Genomic DNA, 21,980 nt, shown 5'->3' on the forward strand with positions numbered 1-21,980 from the left:
AAAAGACTCATTTTGTTAGGACTTAGTTTCTTAGGGTACTTGTATTAAGATAGGTAGAATAACCTAGATGCCAGATATAGATAATGAATATAGCAGTGAAGGCTCTCTACTACCTTATTTGACTATCAGGCAATTCTAGCAATCCCAAACTTATCATGGCCTAAAGGATGTGTGAATTAATTACTCATTTTACATTAAAGTTAAGGAGATGTTGATATATATATTCACAAAGATATCTATATATGGTATAGACATCTCAATATTTCTATATGCTTTACCCTGCTCGCCGAGTGACATGATAAATAGTAACGAACCTAGATAGTGCATCAGAATATTTCATAAATCCTCCTTGCTCTCACTTCTCAGACTCTTTTCTTATATAATTTCTCTTTCTCTTCTCCACTGCTTTTCCTATTAATAGATATAACCAATTCTCCTCTCAATAGTATTGTATTCAAAGCAAAAGCCGGGTTTATTGTTGTAAGTCTCCTTACTTTTATTACCTTTCAATCTCGAGCTCTTTTGATTACTTCTGGCTCTTTCCCTCCTTTGGCATATATCAAAACTTCGCACTCACTGTGGGAGTTTCCAGTACGGGGGCTTCCCGTGAGATATATCACTTGCCGAGGGAGATTATCATACCATAGCGCCCTATTGTATCAGTGACTAGATATTAGCTAACTTTTTGGAGCCTTTCAGCAGGTAATAAGAAATTAACAGCATTCATAATGCTACCATCCGTCGAACAATCTCAAGGGGAAATACAGCCAGTATCCAAGTACGGCGCGCTGGAGCAAGTGGAAACTCCCTGCGGTAATCTTGTGGTCACCAGCGGGATGGAAGAGTGTAGCGCGGAGTACCCTCCCAAAATTCCAACTTTTTATTTCCTGGGCGAGTTAAACGATGAGATGAAGCCAATATACCCTCGAGGAAACGGCAGATCATTTACCATTAGAGGTAACGTGTATCATGTTTTCGGTACAACGATATGGAAAGACGCAAAGGGCCAAATAGTAGGCGAAGTCGCTAATTCATTAGCGCTGGTCTCTGATCCAGAGCTGAATCCGATTGCGAATGTTGCTGTGTCGGTTAACAGAGGTATGGCACCTTTCCTACCTCTCACAGAAACTGAACGGGAGCTTGAAAAAGATCAGAACTGCAAAGTCGTACTCGAAATGCCTGGTGGCCTCTGCAAGCCTGACCCGGATGCAATTGGAGGGTATATGTGGCTGCAGAAGTACATACAGACCCGCTCAACTCAGGGTACGGTTGAAAGTACTTTTCAAGGAGTTAGCCTAGCCATTGCGGTAGGGAACAAACGAACGGACGAAGTCAGAGCTGAACGTATCATGCGTGATAAGCTGCTTTTCACTAATAGTGAGCCTGCTTTTGGATCATTTTGCTCGGTGCTAGAAAGCTACTATTTCTATGCCTGGGGAAAACTTGGAGAGGATACCTATTTGGCCAGAGTTGAGAAATACGAGCCAGAAAACCGCAGCGCCTACGAGTACTGGGATGGGTATGGTTTCACACAGAATATTTTAGCGGCGGTGCCTGTGTTTAGCGGCTATTCATCCGGAACAATCATGCGTTCGAAGATGTTTGGCCATCTTTACAACTGGGTATTCATTGGAGGTACCGAATCGAATACACCGGTGGTGACAGTCGGTGTGGCCCGTGATATCCAAGGCCCATATATTATGTATGGCCTGATAAAGTCCGAAGATATACATCCTATGCTTCGGCAGGTACACTCCGTGTATGCACACCAATGGGCTAATGATGAGAGGAATGGCCAACTCCTAGTGACTTGGAACGAGAGAAATGGTGGTAATATTGTTGGAGTAAAACTCCAGTTTGCAATGCGTAAGCCTTCCTCCTTATAATAGTGATTGCTTATAAACTAACGTCCCATTCAAGTCCACGAAGGAGCATATTGGAAGGATATCTCATTCGTGAATATGCCGTGTAAGTGAACCACCACCATATTTTCAAAATGGTAACAAACCACTGACGGCTCTCTAGCTGCAATATCTTCCATGATTATGGGCGGCGTGGAGTTGATTAAGTCGTTTGCTCAGGTAAAGAAAGCTGCTTGTATGTCCCCAAGGTGTTGTGTTGAGTGCTGCAGGCACAGAGGGTTAACCAGCCGCAAAAATAGGCAGAATCGAGAATGATAAGGAGGGCGAGGCCATCATCAGAGTCTTTGCCGAGGATAAGAACGCAGTGAATGCAGCCGTGGACTCCATTTGCAATCTTATCCGCCGCTGGTGTCGTGAGTTGCTTGAGGAGGGCAGGACGCCGAAGGCCAGTACTCTAAAGGGGATGCTAAGATGGCCATTCTACATCTTCACCTCACCCCCACTTCAACCAGAATAACCATCATCATCTATTTCTACCTTCGCCATAGAAGAAGAAGAAGACGGAGAATTATCCAGCTGTGCAAAGAATGCCATGTCAGGTCAATGTTTGTTTAATGCCGAAATGGCTTCGGCGTTCTGTGCCGGCTTAGCGCGGCTCCCTAGCGCCGAGCCGCCCGCCAATACATAAATAACATCCCCGGCAGGCGCGCATCTTTCTCCGCATTTCCTCCTCTCCAACCTCGTTGTAACAACCACAAGCAACCTCGAGCTGCAAGCCAGCCACTCTTTTGAACACCACCATTGCATGCCACAGTTTAGCCACGATCCAAAATGCTTCCTCCGTTTGACTACTTTCAGTACCGTAGCGCTCGGTAAGCTTAGGACTTCATATTCCTCTCCCCTCTCCTGGTTTGGTTGTTGCCTCGGGTACCTGGCTAGTTACTAAGTAGAACCAACATACAGCAACTTCAAGCGCAACCAAAGATCGCAACGCTTTGCTTCTCTGCCCTCTGTCTATCATGCTCCATTCTCTGCATTTGACCAGTCGGTGATCGACAAGCCAATCGAAGAGCTCGTCCAAGACGTCCACAAAGGCGCCCTCGCCCCCATCGATGTACTACATACATATGGCAAGATCGCCATTAAGGCACAGGAGCGATGCAATTGCATAACAGAATTGCTGATTCCAGAGTCCGAGGAATGGGCAAAGTCCGGAATCAACCTTCAGGGGCCATTGGCTGGTATTCCCGTCTCGTTGAAGGACTCCATCCAGGTTGGTGGCTTTGACACCTCCGTGGGCTATACGAGGTACACCCGTCAGCCAGCTGCAAAGGATGGTGCCCTAGTTAGGCTATTGAAAGACGCAGGTATGTCGGTTTTTGCAGTCGCACTTTATAATTACTTTGTCTGACATGATCCCAGGTGCTGTTCCGTATGCAAAGACCGCCCTTCCAATCACACTACTCTCGTTCGAATCTACCAATGATCTCTGGGGAGTCTGCCGTAACCCCCACGGGACTGCCTTTACTCCTGGTGGCTCCTCTGGTGGTGAGGCTTCTCTATTGGCTATGGGAGGCCGTATTGGTGTTGGCTCTGATGTTGCTGGTTCCGTCCGTCTTCCTGCAGCATGGAGTGGTTGCTATTCTCTCCGCTGCAGCACTGGTCGATGGCCAAAGGCTGGTGTCAGCACCAGTATGGCCGGACAGGAGGGCGTCCCCAGTGTCTTCAGCCCTATGGCAAGAACACTCAATGATTTGACCTACTTTGCCCGCTCCATTATTGGAATGGAGCCATGGAAGTACGACACCACAGTTCACCCCATCGTCTGGAGGAGTGAGGTAGAAAATGAGGCCAAGACAAAGAAGCTCCGAATTGGTGTTATGAGATCCGATGGTTAGTATTTCCCTCTACATTCCTAGTCGCATTTAACCTGCGCTTTTTGTCACTAACATGAAGTTTCCAGGCGTTGTACCACCAACTCCCGCAGTTGCCCGTGGAATCAACACCACTGTTGCTGCTTTGACTGCAGCCGGACACACGATCGTCGAGGTCAAGGAGCCAGCGACTGCCACTTCCCTAATGGGGCTTAATCTCGCTTCCCTTCTGCTAAATGCTGATGGCTGTGAAACTTTCAATTCTCACCTGCAAACTGGTGAAGCTTCTGACCCAGGCGCTGTCCACCTAACCAATTTCTCTTGGTTCTCCTGGCCATTCCGATATGCCTACTACCTCTTCGTACGCTATATCAAGCGTGACCCTACATGGGCCTACCTTCTCCGTGACTTTGGCCTCAAGACTGCTACTCAACAATGGAAGCTTGTTGCTCAGCGTGAAACCTTCCGTGCTACATGGCACGAGTGGTGGAACGCTAAGGAGCAAGACTTTGACTTCATTCTTTGCCCTGTCAATGCCACCCCTGCGCTTCCTCATGGCGCTATGACCGATGCCATCAGTGCCTGTGGTTATACTTTCTTCTGGAACATGCTTGATTACTCTGCCGGTGTCGTTCCAGTCGGACACGTCGATGCTAAGAAGGATGCCCTTATTGGCCCCGACGGCAAGAAGGGCAAGAATGTGTACAAGCGCGTGTTGAAGAACTTGGGCGTTGACAGTGCTGTCTCCCGCGGTGCTTGGAAGTACTACGATGCTGATGCTATGCACGGTCTCCCCATTGCGGTCCAGGTTGTTGGACGAAGATGGCACGAGGAGAAGGTTATCGGCTGTATGCATGCCGTTGAGCAAGCTTTGGAAGAATACAAGGGCCCTGGTGGTGAGGGCGGAAAGTACCAGCTCTTGGAGGTTGACTAAACGGTTGGCATCATCACTGTTCTTTTTGGTCCAATCGACTTATTTCCTATAGTAGCTAGCGGTCATTGTGCTATTACCAACAGTTTTCTAGTCATTTGCATCTACTATTATTTCTGTTTGTAGAAGTTATACATATTACACACTTGAGGTTTATTATTCAAAGACGGTATCTGCATTAGCATCCTAGAGTATGGCACCATATGATGATGATGATGAGCCTAATTTGTCGAGCGGATGGAGAAGCGGGTCGGTTTGCCCTACATCTCGTTCTTCGGCGGCAGCAGAATCGTCCCCTATGTCCACACTTGGTCTTCCCACCGGCAAAATACTGTAATTCGGTTCGATATCCACCTCAGGGGTTAAATCAGAATAACGATAAACGTTAGACTTATGCCAGACAAATAAAGTCAAGACTCCTCCAGCCAAAAACGTACCAGCTGTAAGTAGTACATTTATCGGTACGGGGTCACCATTGAATTCCCTCAAAGTTATCATTTCCAGCGGAGTTTGAAGGAAGCTCCCTATACTGGCAGCAAATATCACCAGGCCGTAGACTTTCCCAAAGGTCTGGAAACCAAATATTTTTGCTGTATAGTCGGAAACCGCCGTATAAAAGTAAGGCCGGTATAATGTGAATAGAATAATGTTAATGTATCCCATAGTTAGACTGTTGGATATGCAGCCTGCAAAACCAATGATGGTAGTTGTGCCAACAAGGATAAATAGCATAAATGGTAATGTGGTATAGTCGAGAAATAGCCCTACAAACGGGGCGTTGATGATACCTCCAAGAGGCAGGAGGCAGTCAAATAGCTGATTTAACGATCTGGCGAGGGCGGGAGAAGACAAAAGGTAATCGTACTGTACACGGAGGGTCGAGATAAAATAGTTTATTCGAAGAAACTGGCCCATCGCGAAGGCTGCTAATAGAATAAACCACCATGAACCAATCTGTTCTGACGCTGGCAAGGTGTGCAGGATGCCCCATAGATGATTACCGGTATTCTGTCTCTGGCCAAGTACCTTCACAGAGGGAAACTTCCAGACGTTTTTAATATGATCGTAGTCTTCTTCTTCAAGGAGGCCCTTGATTTTTTCTACAGTATGACGGTATCTGGAAGGCTGTTGGCCCGGCTCGAAGCCCGAGATGACGTTAGCTCGATCGTGCTCCATTTCTTCGGCCAAAATTTCTTGAGCGTGCGCGATCAGTTCCCCAACAGTGCTATAGGGTCTTGATGGCATAAGGAACACTTGAGAAATCAAGATAAGGCCCGGAATAGTGAGGTAGAGAAGAAATAAAAACTTCAGTGAAGCGTTTGCACCGTGAACTCTGCGAAAGAGTAAAAATAAAGCGCTCGAGAGGTCAAATGCGCCGGTCAAAATCGACAGTATTATGCCGGAATGTTTTGGGAAAGAGTTTGACAGGTGAAAAGAAGATATAAAAACAGCTACGCCGCCCATCGCCATAAGGGTATATCCAAACAAATGCCTGTCATAAGGAAAATGTGAAGCAGTTGCAAATAAAAGAGAGCCCATCGCTAAGAGAATAGCACCAACTCCGCCTGTAAACCGAGGGCCATACTTGTCCAGGATGGCGCCACTTGGTAAGGCAAAGAGATTTGATGCTATTGCCGATACAGTGAACATAAAATTAAGCCTAGCGTAATGGTTAGTGTTGTGTGGTAGAGTAGGTTATGTATATTAGATAACGCACCGTAGTTCCTGTTTATCGCACACCCTCGCTGCTGTGATAACCTCGTCATTCATGCACAGATGGCTATACACACCTTCACTGATGAGGATTGGTTTAAGTGCAGCATACCCAAAAATTATGCCAGAAGACAAGGAGCAGTATGTTATAGCGATAATGAGTTGCACTACATCCAACAGGCAAGCCTGGATTAGTTACTCATCCAACTACAACTCTTGAGAGTTCCAAGGCTAGAAATAATGGGAAATATTTCGCTTCACTGGTATTAGAACTTACCTATCCTCACGTTCCTGCTTGTCTCATAAGCACCAAATACGCATGGTCTTTTCCAGCGACAGCTGTAAGTCATGATGTGGCCTTTTCCGCACTGGTTGACGAGTAAATCCAAGATGTCTATTACTCTCTATCAATCAACTGAATGGAAGTGCCACTACATGGCATATTACATATGCTACACCTCGTAGTGTATGGCGTCCAAGCAAGGCAGGATGTAACTTTCTCCACTGTCTGTCCGCAGACACGGCTTGAATCACGGTATGAAATAGTACCAGATAGCCTCGAGCAGTGGAGCTTGAAGCTGGACATCCCAAGCCCCTGGAGTGCTGCCCTGAAGAATTCGTGGTGAGACCTTGAAGTTGATCTCGAAGGTCAAGTTTGTTGACATTGAAGCTTTGACGCCGCGTTTCTAGGCGCGGCTCTCACGTGAACAAATGTTTAGTTACTTATGACGTCACATCTCAGTCGTGTCTGTGTTAATATAAAACTTTCTAAATGGAAGACTAGGCATGTCTACAAGAGAACAAATGATGGATTTACTAGCATTTTACCACAGCAATGAGACTTCCAACGTAAAATCACTCGATATAAGGCCTCTGCGATTTCATGGGCTTTAAAGAATCGCAATCTTTTCGTTAGACAGAGGCTGGGAACACAGAAAAGATAAAAATAAAAAAAGAAACGACCACGATGCGATTCGAACGCACATCCTTCGGAGGTAGGGAACCCATAGTTTTACGATGGGTGGAACCGAAATCCGACGCCCTAACCATTAGGCCACGCGGCCTCTTGGGTAAAAATTGAAATATAACTAATTATATCCCACTTACATATATGTCTACGACACTCCCCTTACCGATATCCAATAGTGACACAACGAGAAGCCATAGATTGATGAATCAAGAATAGGTTCTTCTCGTTGATGTATGGATACAATATCGTAATACCGCTCCCATTGGATATTAGGCTGAGACTTAATAATGGAATAACTAACCCAGATTTTCATAAGTAACTAAGAGCTCAAGTATACAAATGTTTCGACTTCCACTTTCGATTCTCTATTTCACCAATTGAAAACCGACGCCTTAAAAATAAAATTCTCTCCTCAAGTCTATATCCTTCGAGGCAGTGGAAACTGCTAATCAGCAAGCCAGGTCTGTTTTCCGTGCATAAGCATATGCCATGGGACGTTCAGTCTCTTTCAAATGGAACTGGACTAATATCAGACGCTAGTCTCTTAAACGAAGATCAAAGCGATTAGAGACTGAAGGAGAACATGCCACAGCGAATGTCGGAATAAAGACCCTCGTACGCGGTGCCTCGGCTTATGACAGATTCGTGAATTTGATCTCTTTTCCCATTAAGATTTTTCTGAAATGTCCCCCTTGAACTAAGTGGAAGCCAACTCCAAGGCGCGTCGTATATGCTCATTGTAACCAGGCGAATTTCTAAGCTGGTTAAACCCATATCTTAGGCTTTCAGCTCACCATCAGCCCACAGAATCACAAAACGTCATTCTTTCTTTTCGCCAGTATTCCTCCTGTCAGCACAGCGTAGCATATCTGGTGGCTTAAAAATCCTTGTCCACTCAAATGTTCGTTATGATATTGACCAACCATTGGTGTTTCCAACACAACTGGTTAATCTTTCTTCCCAGGTGAAAATGAAATCTATCTGACTTGGTGGCTCTACAGATTTGCGCCACGTCATTCAAGCATGGTTGTCCTAGAGCTTGAATTACTATGCTATCTTGATCTTGTCGACTTCTTGCGCCTCCGTCTTTGGTTATTGTCCTTATTCTCCTTTATGAGAGTAAAAATAGGGGGGAATGAGCCTATAGTTCTCGGTAGTGTAGCTATATCCTGAGCTTCAGTCCGCTTGGAAGGCCTTGCGTTGAAGTGCCGCTGTCTCCTCGACGGTTATCAGGACAATTCCGTACGGGGGATGGTACATTAACGTCTGTCGTCACTGGTGCAACTTCAACGTGTGGTGACACAAATATCCTCCTCCCTGCTGAACAAATGAAATATTAGGCAAAGCTTTTTGAGATTGAATGAGTAAACGTATATAGCTCATAAATAGTGATGTATATTGAATAATACCACTATAGAGCATGGCTATACGCTTCATTGCTATTTCCAATTGACATGTGTTTTCCAGCTCAGCGGGAGAAACGTGATAAGTCATTAAGCCATCTAGGTATCTGCCTTATCTAACGCCCTGGCTGCGCGTTGGGTTTGTGTAACTACCAAATTGGGATAGCAATAGTGGCACCAAAGGTTTTCTAACCACAAGGATCGTCACGTTGCATGAAGCAGGCGTACCTGATTTTGAGGCCTGCACGATGGTCATGCTGCTTCGAATAAGGGTTCAGAGGGTGGACCCAAAGGCGTCGATGTCCTAAAAAGAGGGGAAACGATGAGCTGACAGGAGGTATAATTAAGCCCCAAACCCGCCATCACTCTGTTCTGGGAATTAAATTATTTCCTTCCTTAACGCTCCAGAGTCATACCCTAAGCTGGTGTACGTGCACATTGGAATTTTCCTGTTGTTTTCATACAAGTTACGCAGTCATGTCTGAGCAAATTGAACGGTTCCCCATGTCAGCTGGGCCTGACGTTATCTTTGAAAGCTACAAGAAGAATGGAGTGGTGGTTATTGAGCAGTTTGTAACGAAGGATCAGCTGGAGCGGTTTACTGCCGACGTGGAGCCTGCCTTGCAAAAACTAATAGCGGGATACACTTCTCGTCTAGATGGGAATAAAGAAGCAGACGACTTCTTTGGAAAGAAAACCAAACGGCTTGGCCAACTATCAACCGTCAGCCCTGTTTTTCGTCACGAGATTTTGGAGCACGACTTTATGCATTCTCTTTTGGAGCGGGTGTTTATCGATTCTCCTCTAGACGGGTACTGGATGAATACAAGCGATGTCATTGAAATTGGCCCAGGAAGCAAACCACAACCCATCCATCGTGACCTCGAATTGTGGTACCCATTTGCCATAGGAGGCCCTGCCATGCCAGAGGCGATATGCAATTTCATGGTTGCACTCACACCATTTACAGCGGAGAATGGCGCGACAGTTTTTGCCCCTGGAACCAATCACAATGAAAGCTTTGAGCGGCTCGAGGACGGAGAGTTGCCGGGTGTTGACAAGACCATCTCAGGTGTCATGAACCCAGGAGACTGTGCCTTTTTCTCAGGAAAGGTCGTTCACGGTGGTGGTACCAATAGTACAGCTGATGAATTCCGACGTGGTTTGTCCATGAGTTTTATTCGGAGGATATTGTCCCCTGAGCAAGCGCACCCTCTTTCAATTTCCCGTGAGATTGCAGAATCCATGGCATACCGAGGCCAAGCAATGCTTGGGTTCCGAAGCCAGTGGCCTATAGTTGAAGACGGACCAGCTATCATCTGGTCCTATCAAGGATCGGATATTGGGAAGAAGTTAGGGTTGGGAGAAAAGAACTAAGGTGGTTAATATATCATTCATTCGACGATGTAAGATCGGTCTGCGGCGTACCAGTCAATCAGTCGCTTGTCCGACCATCCAAGTTTAAATTCTGTTGTATAGACTCTGGAAATACAGATAATTATATCATGTTTCGGTTAATTTTGGACGCCAGGTAAAGCGTGACGAGGTTCTCTCGAAGTAAAAAGGGGTGATAACTGAGTAGCGCCGTTAAGTTTTTTAAAAATACAAGGATAATGGGGCAGCCCCACCTGCAACTTGAGCTCCACTGCGCGATCAAGCTGGGGTTAAGCCTTTGCTTCTTATACTCTCCTCCGCCAATTCTCGAAAACGATCCATGGATAGTTGGTAAACTTGGGTAGCGTTACCTCCTGCAGAGACATTTTGTCCAAGAAATTGTTCACGAGAAATAGGGATTGATTGGGTGGTTGAATTTGTGGGAACGGGGAAGATGGCCTATTTCCAGTTAGATATTGAAAGAAAGTGTGTACAGATGGCATGGAATCATGGTACCTCAGTCTGTAGGAGCTGCGTTACACCACCATTTCTTCCGTGAATTTCAATGGTACCCTTGACTCTATTGCTTGAAATTTTTGACCACTTGATTAAGAGGACGAGTTGTACTTCTGGAAAGCCACCTTGTAACCAGAGATCTTTGTCTCGACCAAGCTTTGGCCAGGATTCAGACCATCCCGTTTCTATAACAAGGCTTGGGAGGGACTGGCTCTCGGAAAGATGCATGTATCGGGCTCTTTCGATGAACCGGCATACGGGGCCCGAAACCCTCGAAAGGCTGTTTGTCAACTGTTAAAAGCTAAGACCAAGAGGCGTAGGGGTGAGGCAACATAGTACATACTTGTACCAACAAGAAATCTAACCGAGTCAGATTCCTGTTGAGTTACGAAGCCTGTTGAGACCATGCGCGACATCTCCATCACAATCCATGGCTGGTGGATATCGTGAGTCAGAGTAGGCATTACTCTAATATCGAGAGTCTTGGTATGTGAGTTATAACTAATGCTGTTATAGGTATTAAAACTTGATCATAACTTAGATTTGTAGAAAAACACTGACCGAGGACAGGCGTTCTCTACGTCTGGATCTTCGCTGAGAGACGTCGTAACTAGTTGTCCACAATCTGCAGAAATATTCTCAAACGATAGATCATTGAATTTGTGGCTCTCGAGGATTGCTCGGCGAACGGTATTGAATAACTGCTGGGGAGTTGGCGTCAAAGTTGAAGGAGGTGCGTTGCTTCTGAGAAGACGTGCTGGAGGCAGCTCTCCAGGCTTTGATATGCTACCCATTGTCAGGTTGACAGAAGGGAAAACAGTTGGAAAGGTGTGTGTATGTGCTTTTATGTCCTGCTGATTATTTTGGAATGTTATTGTTGGCTTCATATAATGTGTTTTTTTTTAGAAGTAGAGATATGAAGGAACACAGTTTACGGAAGTGAGGCCACCAAGTGAAGCTGCCACATAGAGTGACGTGTGCCAAGTGAGCATGTTTACTTATATAATGTTAGTTAAACGGTGCTTGAAGTCTATATATTTCTATTGGCTAAACTATATCACCGCCCCATTGTGGGATCTATTACAATTGGTTGAATTAACCTATATTGGGCGGGCTAGTTCGCTTTCTTTAACTAAAAATTTATTATTAGCTAAAATAATGCCGCTTGGCGCGGAGCAATAAATATACAGAAGGGAAGAAAACATTATTTCAGGTTAAAAAAGAGGGATGATTGGCAGTTTTTAGCATAAAACTAAACTAATCGGCGGCTAGATCTTCAGCCAATCATATAAGTTTTTCCATCGACATTTATGAGCTTCTGCCTCTATTAGTATACTTGGTGACACCATGATTTACCTGCTCCATATTATTGATCTTAACTATTATATATGGTTGTATAATGCACTGTTTCACAGGAACTACATGGGCCACATTAACTAGGTTAGTTGGCCATAGCTGGGGCAGCTACTGTACGTTAATACTATAGTCAAACATTGAATATAGTTACTTGACTGCGTTTCTCATAAGATAATACCTAAATTTGATACAAAATATAAGCTTAAAAGTTTACTTTACCGTTAGAACTTCTTCATAGGCTTATTGAAAGAGCCTCCAAGCTGAGATTTAGCGGCGTGCCACCCCTTAACAGTAGTGCTTCCTTGTTCGGCTTCTGTAAAGTTCTTTACAACAGCCATTTGTTATGCCGAAGATAATCCCAGTAGTCCTGCATAGTACTAATACAGATAAAGAATATTGAAATGTGGCTTTATTGAATTGCATCAATCTTTGAAGTTAGGAAGAGGCGGGAGCATTCGAAGCCCAACAAACTCGTCTAGGATATTTCGCATAGACTCAATGGTATCGACGGACCCGAACCAACCGAGTTTATGGCACTTTGTGCGGCTGCAGTATAAATTTATTAGCTATTCATCCGTAGCTATCTTCAACAGGCAAACAAACCAAAAAAGAAAAGAAAAGAAAGAATACAAAGTATACTGACCTAAATTGCAGTGGCCATGCCATAAGTAACGCACTATCCGTAAAGCTGAAGATGCGATGGATGTCCTTTGCACTTTGGAATGGGTTAGTTTGCAGATTATGTCTCTGACTTAATGCTGTCCATGCCTCCTGGACTTCCGGGTCGGTGGCCCAGTGGGATAGTGCATATTTCAGCCTGATGGTGCCGCGAGGACCGAACCTATCAAAATAGAACAAGTCAGCATAAATCTCTGCCCGTTCCTTGTTATAGGCACAAATGAAAAGTCTTACCCCCTTGGTGGCGGCTCATATTGAGTCGGAATTGAAATGTACTGTGACTTTTCATCATCAGGAATCTGGTATGGCAGATCGTACCAGCTGGCAAATATGGGCCAAAATGCAGCCCAGGTGAAGGCGCTATTGTCACAAGCATTGAATGCCTGATTTGCTGCTTTCGGAGTGAGAACAGCCCATTCTTCCAGATATCCATTCAACGTGGCCGACGATAAGTCCAGAGGCATCATATACGAGGCGAGTTCTCCTGGATAGACAAGAGGCCGTCCAAGATATGCCTGGATGGCGCCAAAGATACCCAGGGGATACATCATGTTCATGGCAGCTTCTTTGACGGCACCAAGCACAAAGGACGGCATGACTACATTCCAGCTGGCGCCGGTTTCTTCACAGTATCTGAAGAGCGTATCCTCCTGGGTGTAGTAGAAATTGGGCTCCAGCAAGACGCGAGGATCACCCTCCCTCTGTGGCGTCATCGTGGGACCGAGATGGATGCCATAATTTTTGGCTCCGGTCTGCAGCATAACTCGCTTGGGCGTGATTCCCGCGAGTTTAACGGCATCCAGGAAGTTTGATAGCATCGCCGCTAGACGAGAATTTCTTTTATGAGCAAGTCTGGTTCTGGTTCAGGGGGAGGAAGTCAAAAATATCTCCAATGGGGCTGCATATACATACTGTTAACCCTGACCAGCTCCTCTGCCGCGGACCAGATGCCACCGCCATCTTCAGGCTCTGATTGAATGTATGAGAAGAAGAAGGCATAATCACTTGAGGTCAGGCGAAGTGTTAGTAAACCGAGCGAGTTCGTTATCCATATCCAGGGTCGGGTCCTTACGCTTTTACGCCCCTTTCCTTCATGGCCATAGCCAGCTCGACCGGCGTGCTGTTAAGGAAATCCAGCGAGATATGCTGGACGTTCGCTTTCCATTTCACAGGTACCAGCGGTGGCCGTTTCGACATTGAATAGATGTTTGTCCATCTTTCCGGCGATTCAGCCAGGACCCGGAGCATATGATGGCCTGATATGCCATTTGCACCCGTTACGATGGCAGATAGGCCTGTCAACGACTCTGGGAAGACCGGCAGTCCGTGGTAGATGCCCTTCGACTGGACTTTGATCACAGCGTTCAGTTCCTCGTCGTTGATGAACATTATGGCTAAGTTTCTTCTGGTAAAATGGTCTAATGTGTCAATGGGCAAAGAGGACGAGAGACTCGATGTTGTTGTCAACTTAGGCAGCTGTGACGGTTTCTTCTCTCGGGTTAGGGAAAGGAGCGCCGTGGCTGACCTGCCCCCCTTTATAACCAGCGTCTATGGCGGATATATCTCAACCATTCCAGGTCTCACTTGCTTGCCGTATGCATATGACCGAGGCCGAGCAACGAAGCGACGCCTGATGCATGGTCGAATCTCTGCAGCGCACCTCCACGGCATCGATTCGGGTAATGGAAGAATTACTGGTTTAAGTAGTATTCTTTTTTATTTTATTTTTAAACTTCCTAATATCGTAATACAGAGGGTAGTATACGGAGGAGACAGGGGGTGTTTGGGGGTATTTTCTCCATAGTGAATGGGTGAATAGCCGGCTGGTAATACTAGTACATGCAAATAACGCCCCCTCCGATCAATAGCCCTAAAACACCTGCCGAAGAGAAGAGAGGAAGCTTGTGAAAAAAAAGGAGGAAGGAATAAAGTCGATATGCTGCGGCTCCGCGACATCCCGGTAAAACTGAGCAGAGAGTCCCTTGAAAAAGGGTGTTGTATGTATATATGTACCGTTTCTTGCATTGACCACCACGCACCCCTGCAATGCAGCGTAACGTGATGAATATTTCGTCAAAACCCCATGCACCTATCATGCATATTCCATGCAGCTTGGAAAAGAAGCACCAACCAACGGGCTTGGAGTGCCACGTCAGAAGTATACCAAGCAAAAAAGAAAAGCAGACAAGATGCAAAAACGGGATGGATAATGATGATGAAAATAAAACACAGGGAATTAAAAAGCTCCGATCCTGGCCCATCCAGCTGTCCGGGGTATGAAACACTCTCGAGCTTGGTTTGCTTCTTTTGTTGTTGCCCTAGAAGACGCCTTCGAAGCCCTCAAGCGAGAGCTGGAAGAGCTCTTCGTCCCACAGGCTGGGATGAAAGGCCATGACCGCGGATAGATCTGCATCGGGGATTGTACCATGTCCCCAGGTCATCATTTGCTGGTCCATGCTTGTGGCAGGTACATTATTGAATCCAGTTTGTGAAACAAAGTTTCCATTTGGCCCGAATGTTGGATTCATGTACTGCTGCTGCACCGAGGGCTCGCAGGCTAGCGTCGTAGTGTAAGGATTGGCCGACATTTGGTTCTGACTGACGAATGGCGGCCAATCGCCTGAACTAGGTGCTGGCTGCGAAAGGTCACTCGAGCCGTATGTACGAATCGTAGCCGCAGATGTGACAGTAATTTCATCGGGGCTCGTCACAATGGCTTGACCGGGCGTAGTAGTGTCACAGGGCTGGGGTATAGTACTGCGGGCGGCCGTGTTGGGAGCCTGCTGGTCCTTCTGTTTGGTTGTTGCGGTACCCGATGGATATTGCACAGCGGCCTCGCCGAGGGTATCGGAAGTGCTTGAATTTCTTAAAGAAGCCTGCAGAAAAAAGTACCGTATCAGCAACAACGAAACAAAACAATGCATTGGTCTCCTGAAATGGAAAAATGACGTCAAACAACGCATTTCCCCTTTATGGAGAATGTAGGCTACTGGGCGCAAGTCGCGATTACTCACCGACTTATTATTCGTATCATTATCGTCGGCATTAGCAACAGTGGCAGTAGATGTTGGCTTCTCGGGTTTTGACATCCGTGACTTGAAAAACGGCGACAAAACCAGCTCAGCTTTCTTATCCTTGCGTTTCGCATACCAGGCCTTGAGCATGCCAATTATAAGCGAGAATCTGAGACCAACTCGACTTTGATTTCCTTCGTTGCATGTATGGAGATGATTGATTATATTATTAAGCGAGGACTCGACTTTGAAATCAGCGGTGCCGAAGACGTTAGCGAGCCTAGTGCCGGGTGATGAGGCAACAGAGTACAGCTTGATTAGAGCAACGCATGCATAAGATGTGCGAACGAAATGTATAGTAGGTAGGCAAGGGATCAGCGATCGATCCATGGCGCAGAACAGCTCGAGGACCCGGTGAATGGAGGTAAGACATGCTGTAAGTGCATTCACATGTGCAGCTGTCCCAAGGTTGGCCTGTGATTCTCTGGTAAGGCCAGGGAGGAATGGCGGTTTGAAGTCATCAATGTTGTGGTCAATGTGCATGCCGATCTCATGCATATAGATGCTTAGAACGTGCTCATAGTGTTCCATCACAGCTGCGAACATGGACTTTAGCAACATTCAAGATAAGAAAGGTAAAAATGATCATAGGCTGGCTTACGGCTGTATATTTCAGAGGGCACTTCCTTGCGCCAGTCATCCAGGCGCGTCTCAAAGCCTTTAAGGGCAAACTGGACTCTCGGCTCGTCTATAGAAATGTTTGTCAAAGGGTCATCCATAGAGAACTGGAAGCCGATCTCTTCGCCGATGTGGCCTAATTTGACCCATTCGACAAGTGCCCGGTCACTAGGATAGGCGTCGGGCGACTCCAACAGCATCTTGACTGATTCATCCATGTAAGTGTTCCAGCGGGTGAGAAGAGGCCGTCGAAGACCCATGGCGGCACTGTATATGGCAAATATTAGTTATCAATTGAAAACTTGCGGGTATAGCTAACAAAAGGGGAGGGGGAACACCAACTTGACAGCTAAAACATAGCAGCCCATCCACGCTCTTCGACCGTCAAGTGATTGTGGATCAATAAATACGGCTTTCCTACTCATCAATTCCTTTACGATCTCTAATGATTGAGTTTGTGGTTTTGTCCGGCGGTTCATGCCCATATCTGTACCCATAATGGCCGCCAGGTGAATAAGTAGATAGAACTTGAGCTCTTCATAATGCTCCGGTGGCATGTACCACAGGGCTGCAATCACTAGGGCCTGCATCAATTCTAACGACTTTTCACCGCGGATAACAATGCGGTCAGCAAATATTTTATGCATCTCACTCGTCAGAGTCGGTTCCAGGCTCGGGGCACAGAATCCAATCGATACAGAGAGGATGGATAGAAATAGTACGGGTGTTTCTCGCCGCACATCGCCCATCTTTGTGTTTGGTGGGAACACTACCGCCGGCAGCAACGGTGCCATATTCTCGACATAATGTGTGAAGGCCTTTGCCGCTGTTTCCTGGTCGATAATGCCGCGGTCTATGGCATCCGCATACTCATGATCTGGGCGTCCGGCTGGTGATGAATCCGGTACGAATGCTGGCCAGCTGTTTTCCTGCCTATTGGGTTTTTCACCATGCAACCAGGTATGGATGAAAGATACATGGTTCGAAGGGCTCTTGGGTTGTGGAAGGATAGCTGGAGGTCTCATCCCCGGCATCGACCTGAATTCTCCATTGGAAGACCTCTTGCTTCCCGCTATCCCAGCAGCTCCGGGCAGGCTTGCACTACCTGATACCCGCCGTTGAGAAGACCAGCGGCTGGACCCAGACCAGCTCCTTTCAGCATTTTGTTGTGGCCCAGAATCATTTAGATCAGACGAATAACTCTTCGCTCTTGACGCCTGTAGGCTAGCCGTCAAGGCGTCAATTTTCTTCTCCAGTTCCGCAACTCGACTGTCTCCTTTCTTCTGCCTTTTTCGAGTAGGCATGGTGACAATACAACGCCTATTCGCCTTGACACAGCGTTTGCAGGAGCCGTCTGGATGGTCGTGGTCAGGATCACAGCGCACTTTTAGCTGTCGACACGCTTCGCACGCTCGAGGACGCTTGAGGTCGGCGAGAGGATCGCTCGGTGCAGCATCAGCAGCTGCATCAGCACCCGCGGTCGCAGGGCCGCTATCCTGTGCTGACTTTGAGCCATCTGTGCCCGCAGCAGCTTCGTGGGAGTTCGTTCGTTCGGTAGTGGGCGGTATCAGCGAGGGGGAACCTCGATGCGAGGACGAAGTGGCAGAAGGCGACGAAGCATTCGAAGCATTCGACGGGGCGCCTTCCACCTCCATCTACCCGGAAGATATCAACGGCTCTTTTTCTATTTATCTTCGTCTCTGCCAGGACCTTGCCAGGTCGCCTAACGCCGCCATCCACGGAGGTACGGTATGTCGGCGGCCGACAGAGGAGCTGCGCCGATAGGACAGGGCGTAGTAGAACAACCGATAACTAATTAGTCTTATTCCTTTTTCGGTGGCGGAAATACGCTCGGCTCAGATGGCCATCGTATTGAGGCAGGCGATTCTGAGTATCCTGAGGATAGAAGCCGTGAATCTGCTGCTGTTGCTGGTGGTGGTGGATTTCGTCCATCTGGTTTTGCGGCTGAAATTGCTGCCTCGTTTCTATGATTCATGAACTAGTTCGCTAAGCCCACTAACTTCGCTGCCTGGAGCCGCTGGCTCGTACTCGTATTGTTGGCTCTACCAGCGGTGAACTGATCGACCGGCGGATGCATAACGAGACTGACTGTGACGTTTGTGTTTTGAAGTCTCGGGGAAGACTGACAGGAAAGGTTTCAGCATCTCTGCGGCATGCTCTTGCTGCTCGGCTTATTTGCGTACGAGCTGGCCGTTACCACCAGCCATAAGACGTCCTGGCCAGGACCGGCGTCAGCTTATGATCAATAGTTATTGCAAGTAACCAATCTTTACTAGGGCCGTTTATAATAATTAGTTATATCATAAGATCACTATGTCGATAGACGTTCAAAATCCCCAACTCCAAAGCTTCAATACATTCAATATGCGCCAATGACCAAAGATTACGCCAAAATATAGGGGAAATCCGCACAAATTGGAATGTGTCTATGTCACTTTATGGACAGGGCACTCTTCTTTGCGGTCGAACCATCCAAGAATGCAAGACTTGTGGAATTTGCAGAGACACTCCAGGCGTGCCAGTTCGGCGCCAACTTCATACTCCTCCATGCAAATGGAGCATTCGTGCAGGATACCGTCTGTGCCTAAGCAATCTTTCTCTGTTGCAAGGAAAGTAAGCATCCTCAGGCGTTCTGACGGCGTGTTAATAGAGGTTTGTGGAGATTGGTTAGAAGCTCCAGGGCGTCTGGAGGCATGTCTTTCAATACACACGCGGATATGTGCTTCGCGTGCATCTTCGTCACGGCCTGGAGCTTGAGGGGGGAATATACGATTGCATACGGGGCAAATATCTCGTTCGGCGATGGTAGGACGAGATCGTGAGGCGGATGGTGGTGCTGGAAGGGGGCGATTCATGTCTGATGTGCGGAGTGTAGACCGCGAATACGATGGATGATGCTGGTTCCGCTGTAATCCCTGAATACAAAGTTAATACTTGAATTTTTCTTATTTATTTTTCATTACTTACTGTGAATACATCAGGGAAAGATGATGGCGGTGAGCCCTGGATTTGAGATTCGCCCTCCCTCCCTGGCAGATACCGGGGTACCAGCCCCCGAAGACTGGATGATACTTCATAGCCAAAGCCTCCATATGAAGGAAGATTTGCTTCTGTTAAACTTGTACGGTGAGCTCTTTGAGAATCTCGTCTGTAGCCGCGAACCTGTACATAATTGTTAGATCACGTAGAAAGGCTGACGTAGCGGGTAATAACATACACTAGATTCGAACTCCTGGTTACGCTGCCGTCTGCCCTCCAGGTGGAAAGGCGTCGACGGCACCTGGCGACGAGGCCTTTCGGCACTTGCGCTCCAGACGCTTGAGCTCTGATATTCCGATGGTAGGGAGTGCGGATCTCCCGGTGAACGGTGGTGGTCTTCCCATCCTAAACTGGTATTTCTCGCTCTATGCTCATGATGAGACGTACTGCTGCTCGCTCTGTATCGGCGAGGAGGCTCTGGGTTGGGATCAGGCACGCAAGGGTTGCAGAGACGAACTTCCGACCCTCCGCCTAGTGCATTTCTGGGAATCTGATGGATGGATGTTGCGCGGTGGTGGCTCCGGGACTGAGACGGCGACAGCTGCGGCCGTACTTCTTCATTGTCAATAAAACTGACAACTTCACGGTCCGTTGTACCACGCTGGATAATGCTCGACAACGTCATTTGCGTCTGAGCTTCGGGCGGACGGACGATAAACTGTTGTGGTATTGTGATTCTATGAGGCGAGCAAGCTGCGCAAACGACCCTGCCGCACTTCCTGCAGTGGTGTTTTCGAAACCAGAAGGTAAATGTGACGCCACATATTGGACATTCAGTGACTTCAGCGTCGGGTTGCCATCGTGGGAGTCGGTGGTCTGTAAAGCTTCGTTCACGGTGCCGTAGAGAGTTCAGCTGGCGGGACATCGATGAGGACGGGGGAGAGGCAGCGGGTTGAGTCTCGGTCGTCTCTTCTTCGTCTTGTCGAATAAAGCTGGAGTTTCCTAATAGTCGAGCTCCAGCTGCACCGGGTCGAGAATGCTGCCTGATAGAAACTGGTTGGGTACCTCTAGCTCCTGATATTTCCATACCGCTGCTGCTACCTCCTCCAACGCCGCCGCCGCCGCCGCCTCTACCACTACCGCTTCCTATTCTTCGTTTTCTGGTTAAAGAGTTGTCGTCACCGCGAGTGCTGCCACTATCCATCAACTGGTTCTGGTCTTCTCGTAGAAACTGTGTCCAAGTCGTATGATCCTCGGCCCCGCTGCTATCTCGTCTCGCCGCATGCGGATTCTCATGGCGTCTCTCTGACAACGAGCGGTGGACGGTCGTGGATCGCGCTTCATTGCTTGAGGCCTGAGATTCTGAAGGCAATGACATCGGGCGTATCACGGACAAGAAAAGGTGGGAGTATCCGTGTTTCTGTTCTCTATCCTTCTGCTAGATAACGTCGCCTGTTATCCTGGGGGGTGTTCGATGACGCCAACCTCCACCGTTTGGACGGGCCGGCATTTGCTGTGGGCACGGGAGGCTCCACGCTGACTCCTAGTCAGAGAAGTTCGTTGACCGTTCGCGCGGTAGATTATGCAGGGCTTCAATAAATAACTAATAATAGGATATCTGTATAGTTATATATCGATGTCTCGTTGTGGATGGAGGCGAGGGCGATGCGGCGCGTTGGATAAGGTCAACCACGGCGTTTTCTCCCAATCATGGGACGCTGAAAAAGGCTCAGGAAACGTGTATGACAGCAGCTCTAGTCTTCTCCACTGCCGATCACGAGGAGCCCTCCATCCTTTCCGCCTGCCTGGTTCTGGTCTGGTCGTTGATGGAGGTGAGAGGGCGGCGTTTAGTGGGTTGATGCCTCGAACGCCACAAACCGTGCGCCAGGAAGGTTGACTGGTCCGAGACAATAGTCAGAAGCGTTGGAGCAACCCGAGGGTAAAACGCAGGAAGGCAGATAGATGTTGTCCCGGTCAAGCGAGAGTTCGGTTGTTGATACTCGAGGGAAGGTGAGTTGTTTGTTCCCTTGATGCAAGCCATGTAAGTGAAACAAGGCTTAAAGAAGGTCCCACAAATAGCTATTCAGCTATTCAAAGCCAAAAAACCATAGATATCAAACTTCTAGCACAGTTCCAAAGTCTTTTGTATTTAGAATAGAAGTTATTTAATACATCTGTTGTGATTCAACAGGAACCAATATAGCCACCGATCCACCAATATTGAAATATCAACAACTCAGTTTCTATCGCACACAAAAAAAAGGGGGTTCGCCAAAAGAGAATCCAACCAAATAGTCAAATAGTCGCTCCTGATAAACAGACTAGAAAGGAAGAAGAGAGAGGAAGAAAAAAGGAAAGAAAAAACGCTAGGATAAATGGCTATCAAACGCACTGAAATAGCTGGCTGGAAGACGGGTTAAACAAGGCCTGACATATTAACGACATGGGGAGAGAAGACAAAAGGGCAAATCCAACTTTTAAGAAGGGGAAATGTAGGGAAAATAAGGCAAGGAAATTCGTAAAGTGATTATTCATTAGTATGCAAAGGGGGGAGACTTTGATATGTTATGGAAATCAATATCTGTCAAGTCCTAAGTCGTGGATGGTGGTG

The 21,980-nt window shown here is 47.2% G+C and overlaps 9 protein-coding genes and 1 non-coding gene across 10 annotated transcripts; 4 read left to right on the forward strand and 6 right to left on the reverse strand.

Moving 5' to 3' along the window:
- Window positions 1-728: 728 nt before the first annotated feature.
- Window positions 729-2,379, forward strand: MGYG_02787 (hypothetical protein; the record flags this gene model as incomplete). Its single annotated transcript, XM_003175209.1, has 4 exons — window positions 729-1,866; window positions 1,921-1,968; window positions 2,026-2,097; window positions 2,162-2,379. The coding sequence occupies 4 exons, from the start codon at window positions 729-731 to the stop codon at window positions 2,377-2,379; spliced, it is 1,476 nt and encodes a 491-aa protein (XP_003175257.1).
- Window positions 2,380-2,693: 314 nt separating this feature from the next.
- MGYG_02788 (acetamidase) lies at window positions 2,694-4,670 on the forward strand (the record flags this gene model as incomplete). Its single annotated transcript, XM_003175210.1, has 4 exons — window positions 2,694-2,734; window positions 2,826-3,229; window positions 3,285-3,755; window positions 3,826-4,670. The coding sequence occupies 4 exons, from the start codon at window positions 2,694-2,696 to the stop codon at window positions 4,668-4,670; spliced, it is 1,761 nt and encodes a 586-aa protein (XP_003175258.1).
- Window positions 4,671-4,853: 183 nt separating this feature from the next.
- Window positions 4,854-6,730, reverse strand: MGYG_02789 (FMP42; the record flags this gene model as incomplete). Its single annotated transcript, XM_003175211.1, has 3 exons — window positions 4,854-6,327; window positions 6,385-6,547; window positions 6,658-6,730. The coding sequence occupies 3 exons, from the start codon at window positions 6,728-6,730 to the stop codon at window positions 4,854-4,856; spliced, it is 1,710 nt and encodes a 569-aa protein (XP_003175259.1).
- Window positions 6,731-7,339: 609 nt separating this feature from the next.
- MGYG_10532 lies at window positions 7,340-7,444 on the reverse strand. Its single transcript has one exon. It is a non-coding gene; the product is annotated as a tRNA-Arg (tRNA).
- Window positions 7,445-9,230: 1,786 nt separating this feature from the next.
- Window positions 9,231-10,130, forward strand: MGYG_02790 (Fum3p; the record flags this gene model as incomplete). Its single annotated transcript, XM_003175212.1, has 1 exon — window positions 9,231-10,130. The coding sequence occupies one exon, from the start codon at window positions 9,231-9,233 to the stop codon at window positions 10,128-10,130; it is 900 nt and encodes a 299-aa protein (XP_003175260.1).
- Window positions 10,131-10,406: 276 nt separating this feature from the next.
- On the reverse strand, window positions 10,407-11,437 carry MGYG_02791 (hypothetical protein; the record flags this gene model as incomplete). The annotated part of the gene is made up of 4 exons (XM_003175213.1): window positions 10,407-10,586; window positions 10,644-10,923; window positions 10,983-11,150; window positions 11,205-11,437. 4 exons carry the CDS (start codon window positions 11,435-11,437, stop codon window positions 10,407-10,409), a joined length of 861 nt encoding a protein of 286 aa, XP_003175261.1.
- Window positions 11,438-12,421: 984 nt separating this feature from the next.
- MGYG_02792 (aldo-keto reductase) lies at window positions 12,422-14,066 on the reverse strand (the record flags this gene model as incomplete). The annotated part of the gene is made up of 5 exons (XM_003175214.1): window positions 12,422-12,545; window positions 12,643-12,840; window positions 12,912-13,500; window positions 13,590-13,681; window positions 13,750-14,066. The coding sequence occupies 5 exons, from the start codon at window positions 14,064-14,066 to the stop codon at window positions 12,422-12,424; spliced, it is 1,320 nt and encodes a 439-aa protein (XP_003175262.1).
- Window positions 14,067-14,995: 929 nt separating this feature from the next.
- MGYG_02793 (hypothetical protein) lies at window positions 14,996-18,024 on the reverse strand (the record flags this gene model as incomplete). The annotated part of the gene is made up of 4 exons (XM_003175215.1): window positions 14,996-15,553; window positions 15,692-16,287; window positions 16,353-16,636; window positions 16,712-18,024. 4 exons carry the CDS (start codon window positions 18,022-18,024, stop codon window positions 14,996-14,998), a joined length of 2,751 nt encoding a protein of 916 aa, XP_003175263.1.
- A 792-nt stretch (window positions 18,025-18,816) lies between these two features.
- MGYG_02794 (FYVE zinc finger protein) lies at window positions 18,817-20,747 on the reverse strand (the record flags this gene model as incomplete). The annotated part of the gene is made up of 3 exons (XM_003175216.1): window positions 18,817-19,305; window positions 19,358-19,552; window positions 19,608-20,747. The coding sequence occupies 3 exons, from the start codon at window positions 20,745-20,747 to the stop codon at window positions 18,817-18,819; spliced, it is 1,824 nt and encodes a 607-aa protein (XP_003175264.1).
- A 96-nt stretch (window positions 20,748-20,843) lies between these two features.
- Window positions 20,844-21,331, forward strand: MGYG_02795 (hypothetical protein; the record flags this gene model as incomplete). The annotated part of the gene is made up of 4 exons (XM_003175217.1): window positions 20,844-20,861; window positions 20,917-20,944; window positions 20,996-21,201; window positions 21,284-21,331. The coding sequence occupies 4 exons, from the start codon at window positions 20,844-20,846 to the stop codon at window positions 21,329-21,331; spliced, it is 300 nt and encodes a 99-aa protein (XP_003175265.1).
- Window positions 21,332-21,980: the final 649 nt, after the last annotated feature.

This window comes from Nannizzia gypsea, genomic scaffold, assembly GCF_000150975.2.
Source record: "Nannizzia gypsea CBS 118893 supercont1.2 genomic scaffold, whole genome shotgun sequence".
NCBI lineage: Eukaryota > Fungi > Ascomycota > Eurotiomycetes > Onygenales > Arthrodermataceae > Nannizzia > Nannizzia gypsea.